The sequence below is a fragment of the Grus americana genome, chromosome 4 (genome assembly GCF_028858705.1).
Source record: "Grus americana isolate bGruAme1 chromosome 4, bGruAme1.mat, whole genome shotgun sequence".
In the NCBI taxonomy this organism is placed as follows: domain Eukaryota; kingdom Metazoa; phylum Chordata; class Aves; order Gruiformes; family Gruidae; genus Grus; species Grus americana.
Genome location: NC_072855.1, coordinates 80144454 through 80151259, shown reverse-complemented (window position 1 = coordinate 80151259; position 6806 = coordinate 80144454). Strand labels below are relative to the sequence as shown.

The following is a 6806-nucleotide window of genomic DNA, read 5'->3' as shown; positions in this document are numbered from 1 at the left end:
AAAGGCGCTTTGGAGCTTTTAGCTGGTTTTTTTGGGAGGTGGGCTGCTAGAGCTGTGGGTGGCAGCTGGCGATGTGGGTGCTGCGAGGTGTTCTTTGTTTCTAGCCGTTGTGCTGCTTGTTCCTGTTTGCAGCGATCGTGGCTCCCGGGAGCGGAGTGGCTCTAAATGAGGCATCTTGCTAGTAGCTGTTTTGTGGCTGGTTTAGTATGAAAATACTCTTTGAACTTCTTTTTGAGGTGGTAGTTGGTCATGCTACTGCAGAACTGGACAGGTAACTAAGGGAAGAAAAATTTCTCTAGCCTAGATAATTGATTAAAAAAATAAAGATGTTTTTGAGCTGTGAAGAACTGAACTTATTTGCCTAGCATTTGCATGTTGTTGATGATGAGGAAGTGTAGGGAGAAAGTATGTTCTTACTGAGACAGTCGTGGCTTGATTTTGTTGTTAAAGTGTATTGAGCACGTGGGGACTAGTGGGAAGAAGCAGAATGAGAAACTTCTCCCTTGTGAACTGTTTTTCTTCATCTCCAGGAGGATTCCTAAATTGCACTAGAAGCAGTCCAGGGAGAAGCTGGAACAGCTCCAGTCTGGTCATCGTTTGCTCACAACTAGGAAATCCTGCTCCACTCCCCTGAAAGAAAACCCCCATTTTCAGGGCTGAAAATCTTCTGTTTCTGCCAGCATGTCTTCCTGACTTAAATCTCATGTTTGTGTGAGTCTTGTTTTGAGTTTGACTTTTTTTCCTCATTTCATTTGTCAGCAAATGCAGCTGATAGCTTCTAAGCCAGGTGGCTGGTTCCTGTGCTTTTAACTAAAACATCAGATAAATGTGTCTACTTGACAATGGCTGCCTTGACCAGAAGTGGCCATAGGTGTCCTCCTCTGCTCTGAATCACTGATCTCCATAAAACTAGACTGAACTTTCTTACCCACAAGGACTTTAAGAGGTTTGACTGGTTTTTGTCTTGTTCTTTCTGATGCGAACAACAACATAATTCCTAAAGCTCTTCCACCGTCTAACGTGCGCAGCTGTGTGCATGTCCATTCTCGTGCACAAAACTTTAACATCGAGGTAGCGATCTTGCGTAACCTTGTTCTGCCCTGATGATGCTAACAGCTTGTCTCTGTACAAACTAGTGACTGTTCTACTTTTTTGTTCTTTTTTTTATGTAAAAGTAACAGAAATGTGGAAAAAATGCATAAAATGGATTTGCTGTCTACTACTCTGCACAATAAATATCCACAGTGGATGCTAACACAAAGCCAGGAGGGAGTTTTGGGTGATCAAAAGGTATGTCATCACACAGGGGAAATTCAGTTGGTTGCAGGCTGCATAATAAACCAAATGTGGGCCACATGCGTTCAGTTAGACTTGTGCCTCAGACTTCTGTACACATCTACAGCCGGTTTGTCCCTCATACCTGTAATTAAATTTAGGTAATCCTGTGATCTTTCTGATTGCATTGGCTTGTTAAAGTCTCTTTTTCAAAAATTAAAATACAAAGTATCACCCAAAGGCTGTTGCTGTGACCTCTGTAGAAATTTCTTTCTGACAAACTTGAATTCTGGTGACAAAGCCACCAAAGTATGAGGCAGCTCTTGGTGCTTTGCTCACCCAGTATTGTGGGCTGGATAGCAGCAAGGACTGTGTATTGCTTGAATCCAAATTTGAGAGCTCAATTTGTGGCCTGACGGGGGAATTTGTCCTCGGAAAGCCCTCTGCCTCTCTTCATTTGCACATGTTCGTTATTTCAGAAGGTTTTGCAGCTCAGAGGTGTTGGAAGAATTAACTGATCACTAAGATAATGTCAAAATTTCTCGTGTTCCAAGAATGTTGATGTGTCCTTGAATGTTTTTTTTTCCTGCATGTATGAGCAGTTTCAATATAAAACTTCCCACTAGAAGGGACCTCCCCCTGTAACACCTGAAACTGCTTTAACAAATAGAAGACTAATTAATGAGAGAAAAGCAGAAGACTGAGTTCAGCAGTTTTCCTTCTATAAAGTGGGAATAAAGAATTAGCAGCGTGGATATGAAAACATGTCAGTTAAAGCCAACATGACTTTGATTTGAACTGTATTAAAACCTGTTTTTGTGTGATGTGGCCTCTCTTGATTGACGAGATCATGTTCCCCAAGTGTTATTGTGTGATACTTAACCAGATTTGCTGCTACTGGCATCGTAGCTTACTTGCAAGTGTTTAACCAGCCTGAAGGTTTTTGGAGCGGGTGAATGTTACTGGAAGTTTTGCAGTTCAAGTAAGCTTGTCGGTCAATAACTGTAGTAAATACGCTTCTGAAAGGGGAAGAAACTGCCAACTGCACCTTACCTTGTGTGCCTAAAGCTTCAATTGGTAAAGCAGTAACCATCAGTTGATGGAGGAGATCGGTCCTTTCAAATATTGCACGTGGTTTTAAATCTGTCGAGTTTTAGACCTCTGAAGTTCCTCACACACTATATCTGGCAGGTCAAGTCAAGCGGGTTGGCAGAAACATCAAATGGAGCAAAGAGGGCAAGTGAGCTGTCGCTTACAGCTGTACTGAAACAGAGCTGTGTCAGAAGACTTCAGCCTAATGGGATTTGAATTACTTCAACAATGACTTTTAATTACCAAATCATTGTCCGTTTTCTTATGTTCTTCCTCACGTTTCTGAGGAGTGTAAGTGCTGTAGCATTTTGACACTGTCAAAAATGGATGTTTTCCTTAACTTTGGTCTCAGAGAGCAACAGAAGCTCTGTGGTGGGAAGAATCCAAATTAACTAAATTGAGCTGAAAGTTCACCCTGCATGATTTCAGTCCGAGTGCTCGGAGTTAAGTAAACAAATTGGGGCGTGTTTTAATGAGGGGAGGGCTATCACCCTCTTAGTTGACGGCGATACCGGCCCTGAGCTGCGCGGTTTCGGTAACCGCGGGTGCCAGCCTCGCCGGGTTGAAGTCGCACGCGGCGGTTGCGGTGATGCCACATTTCTGTGGGAGGGTTACGTGCGGCCGGTAACTGAGCCTCTGCCAAATGTTGTTTGACAGAAATCTGCTGTTCAGAGGAGCGTTTTGGAAGATGGGCTGCCGTTCCTGGAGTTCTGCGGCTCTGTCGTTTACAGCTACGAAGCCAGCGACTGTTCCCTTCTCTCAGAAGATATCAGGTAATAGCTCTTAGTCTGGTGGGGTGTTTTGGGGGCTTTTTCCTTTCTGAAAAGGTCTTGGCTCTTCTCTCTGTCTCGTTCTGCCTGATTATGCATTCCATGTGTCCAGAGGGCAACAGCACAGCCACAGGAAACATCTGGTTGTGTAGAGTGTCTTGTTATCCATGGCAAATGTGTCTTTCTGGTTCCAAGCACAAACTGAACTTATTTCTCATGATGGCAAATAATGCCTGGATTCTCTACAGTGACTGTTGTTTTCAGAATACCTTTTCCCATGCTGCTAGGCCGTTAATAGTTTCCCATTTGGTCTTTTTATGGGAGATGCCATTGCTGAACCTTGCAGTCCCGTTAAGCAGAAGCGGTAAGACCTGTAATGCAGATTCTTTGCCTTGCGCAGTATGGATAGTTCCGTGAACTTTGACTTCACGGGGAAGTACGAGCTGGAAGAAGTCAAGCGTATGTGTTAATTTGTAACTGGGGACTGTATGTTTGAAGAAAAGGTAGTAGATTCATGATGCAAATAGATTAGCGTTTCCTCCCGTTTTTGCGTAGCACAACGGATAGCATTGGGGGGGAAAAAAAATGTAAAACTTAAAGCGCAGTGGGATTGATGAAGAGCAAGTTCTCAAGGGGCTATAAACCCTTTTCTATCTGGCTATTTCCTGAGGCTTTTATATGACTGTTTGCATGCAGTAAGATCTGCTAAGGTTTGAAGCCTTTCTTGTAGCTTTTGGGACCAGCAGGAATTTCACCTCCTTACAGTCTTGATTTTAAAATGGTTTCTGTGTCCTGTACGTGTGGGGGAAAAAAAAAAAATGATGAGCTGGCTGTGATTGTCTTGATCTTTATGTAAGATGACTTAAGAGTGATATTGAAAATACTGGTAGAAGAACAGTTAACTGTGAGGAATATCCATTTCTTTTCAGGCAGAATTTATCAGACGGGGATGCTGTTGGATTTGATATCGAATGGCCACCATCCTATACTAAAGGAAAAATGGCAAAAGTAGCTGTCATCCAGATATGTGTAACTGAGGAGAAGTGTTATTTGTTTCACATCTCTTCAATGTCAGGTGCTGTACTTCCTCTCTTGTTATTACTTAGGGCACGAGTTGTCCTCTGTTGTGTGTGATTAAGTTTGAACTTAAGCCTTGAGCAATAGCTGATATTTCGCAGGACACTGGATAGGAGAAATCCATCCATCTTCCCCCTTTTCTGCCTGTAATAAAGGGATTTATCCTTGTGAGTATTGCCTATGTATATCCAGGGGATGTTAGCCCAAGTCTTGCTCTGTATGCTGGCATACAGTGTGTTGGGTTCTGAACAGGGCAAAAGAATCTTATTTGAGGATTATTTTTTTTCTCTGTGGGAAAGAATATTTTCCTTCAGTTTGCAAAATTTAACGCCCTGCTCATATAATGAGCTTTCCGTTTAGTGCCAAAACCAACGAACCTAAATTTAGCAGGCTGTGTTTCTTTTTAATTTGGCATTACTAATTAAAACCCTCAAAAAGATGATGGCCGTCGTGGTGTTTGTTCCGAATACCTGCATTTTGTGACATAGGTTTTCAGAAAGAACACTAGGTACCTGGTGTGATGCAGCTGTGGGGAGAGAAGGGCCTGTGCTCGACGGAGTCTGAATTCATTATGGATGTGAATAAAAGCTTCCGAATAGGGGAAACAGGAATGAGGGAAGGAGGCTGCAATTTTATAACCTTTGGTTTGAATGTTAGATTGAAACTCTGCCTGTGAGATGTCTCTGATTTCCCTGGGGTGCGCTTGCTGAGGTATAATAGCGATAATTTTAATGTTGGTGTTCAATCCTTTGTCATTTATAGCAAATGGGGTGGAAAATTTAATTGCTGGAGGCGATTTGATCCGGGAGGCAGAAAGGTACAAGTACACAAAAGGAAAAGATTTGAGGAAAGGAAGCGAAGGGAAGAAGAGTCATCAGGACCTGAAGTGCTTTTGATTCTGGAAGCGAAGATGTTTTTGTGGTGATGCGGAGTAGGGTTGTGCGTGGGCGGGCTGCTGAGAGTTACAGCAGAAGATGGTGTTTCCTCCTGAATCGTTTTCTAGAATCTCTGTTCTTGTCGATGGGAGGTGCTCTTTGAACCGAGCGAGAAGCCGACCTTTTCGCAGGAACCGCAGCCAACTTCTGCTTATTATGCAGAATACCTTTGACCTACAGAAACGTAGGTGTTGGCAGATTTAGCCGGTTCGGTCAGACTTACCTTTTTCTATTGCAAAAAATAATGTAGGAGGAGGAGGAGTGGAGAGTTCTTGGACTGTGTATAAAAGACACAAATTACACCTATTTGTCAGGAAGATTCTTGATAGTTTTCAGTTACTCTTTTCCTTACAGCCGTCGAAGAAGATGTGGCCTGTTTCTCAGATTGTAGCCTCGGTACAGTGTTGCACTTAGACTCGTTTAGTTCATACAGTCACTTTTCTGGAAGTGAGGTGGTAGAAATGGAGCACAAGTCCTCTACTGGGAAGTTCCCCTCCTTGAAGATTTTCATTATAATTTTCTTAGCGGAAAATCCCTTGTTCAGTGAATCAGCTGCATGTGTTGCAGGCTTTTCATCAGCCCAACAGTATTGATCTTCTCTACAGAGGACTTTGCGTACTGTGTTATGGCTGAGGTGCTTTAGCAGTGTTGTACTTTGCATTTTACAGCACCAGGCTACTACAGTTTTGTTGTTTTCAACAGTAATGCTCTAATGCTTTGAACTGGACTTGCACAGTCCGCAGCACAGCTGATTGTGGCTGCAGTTGCAAAAGTGTCTTGTATAGCGTTAGTGGTAGTTGTGAAAGCGTGGAGTTAGTTGTGTAAAAATAAAATCGGTGATGCAAATTGATTGTGGAAGTACGTAAATAGGTATTACAGTAGTGAAAAGGAAACTTGAAATATGGAACAGAGCCAGATACTAAGGACTAGGCGTTTGTGCAATATTGTGTATTTGTAGGTACTAGAATTACGCTTGAGACAAATTCAGGCTATCCAGCGGTGGGTTTCTGAAGGTATGTATTTAAATAAGATGCTCGGATTTGTTTTTTTAATGGAAACCAACACAGAGGGGAGAAAGGCTGCATTGCTTTAAGTACGAAGTGTCTGTGGCTGTTCCCTCGTGTAGAAAACCAGATATGAAAGCTGCATGCTTCTATTTACTCCTGTAAACTTGAAAATACCATTTGATCCAGGATTGCTGTGCTGTCAGTTCGGGATAAATCAAAAAAGAATACTTATCATTTCTGAACATACTTGAATATTTTCTTCCTACTAACTTGTCTGGGCTTGGTGCAGGATCTGGTTGGTGAATTGTTTTCCAAATGCTGCTGTTGGACCGGCCCGGCGTTAGCGCTGAGTATGCCCCCGCAGAATGGGTTTTCCTGGTGATTCCCCATGCTTACTGTTTAAACTGTTTCCTGGGAATCTGAAGTAGCAAACAGGGATGGAATTAGGTGGAAAACAGTAAAATAACATTGCATTTGGTTTCATGAGCATCCACTGCTGAGAATTAAACTATCCTCTCCAGTTAGAGGTTGCCTTTTTGTTATGTGATTTAACGATTAATAAGACAAATGAAATAATATGGTTTAATTTTTTTACTAGATTTGTTTTCAGATACAGAATGAATTAGCATATTTCAAATATTTCATTGCTG

General features: G+C 42.3%; 1 protein-coding gene across 5 annotated transcripts in view; it reads left to right on the top strand.

Moving 5' to 3' along the window:
* The first annotated feature begins 285 nt into the window (after window positions 1-285).
* Window positions 286-6806, top strand: part of WRN (WRN RecQ like helicase) — a 43046-nt gene continuing 36525 nt past the window's right edge. For 4 of the 5 annotated variants that reach the window (XM_054823262.1, XM_054823260.1, XM_054823261.1 and 1 more), the window contains exons 1-4: window positions 286-711; window positions 1176-1290; window positions 3025-3140; window positions 4067-4212. In XM_054823262.1, coding sequence (XP_054679237.1) covers window positions 704-711; window positions 1176-1290; window positions 3025-3140; window positions 4067-4212 — 385 coding nt within the window. In that variant the 5' untranslated portion in view covers window positions 286-703. Of the gene's footprint in view, window positions 712-1175; window positions 1291-3024; window positions 3141-4066; window positions 4213-6806 lie in introns of those variants that run through there. The other variant, XM_054823264.1, reaches the window with a different exon arrangement.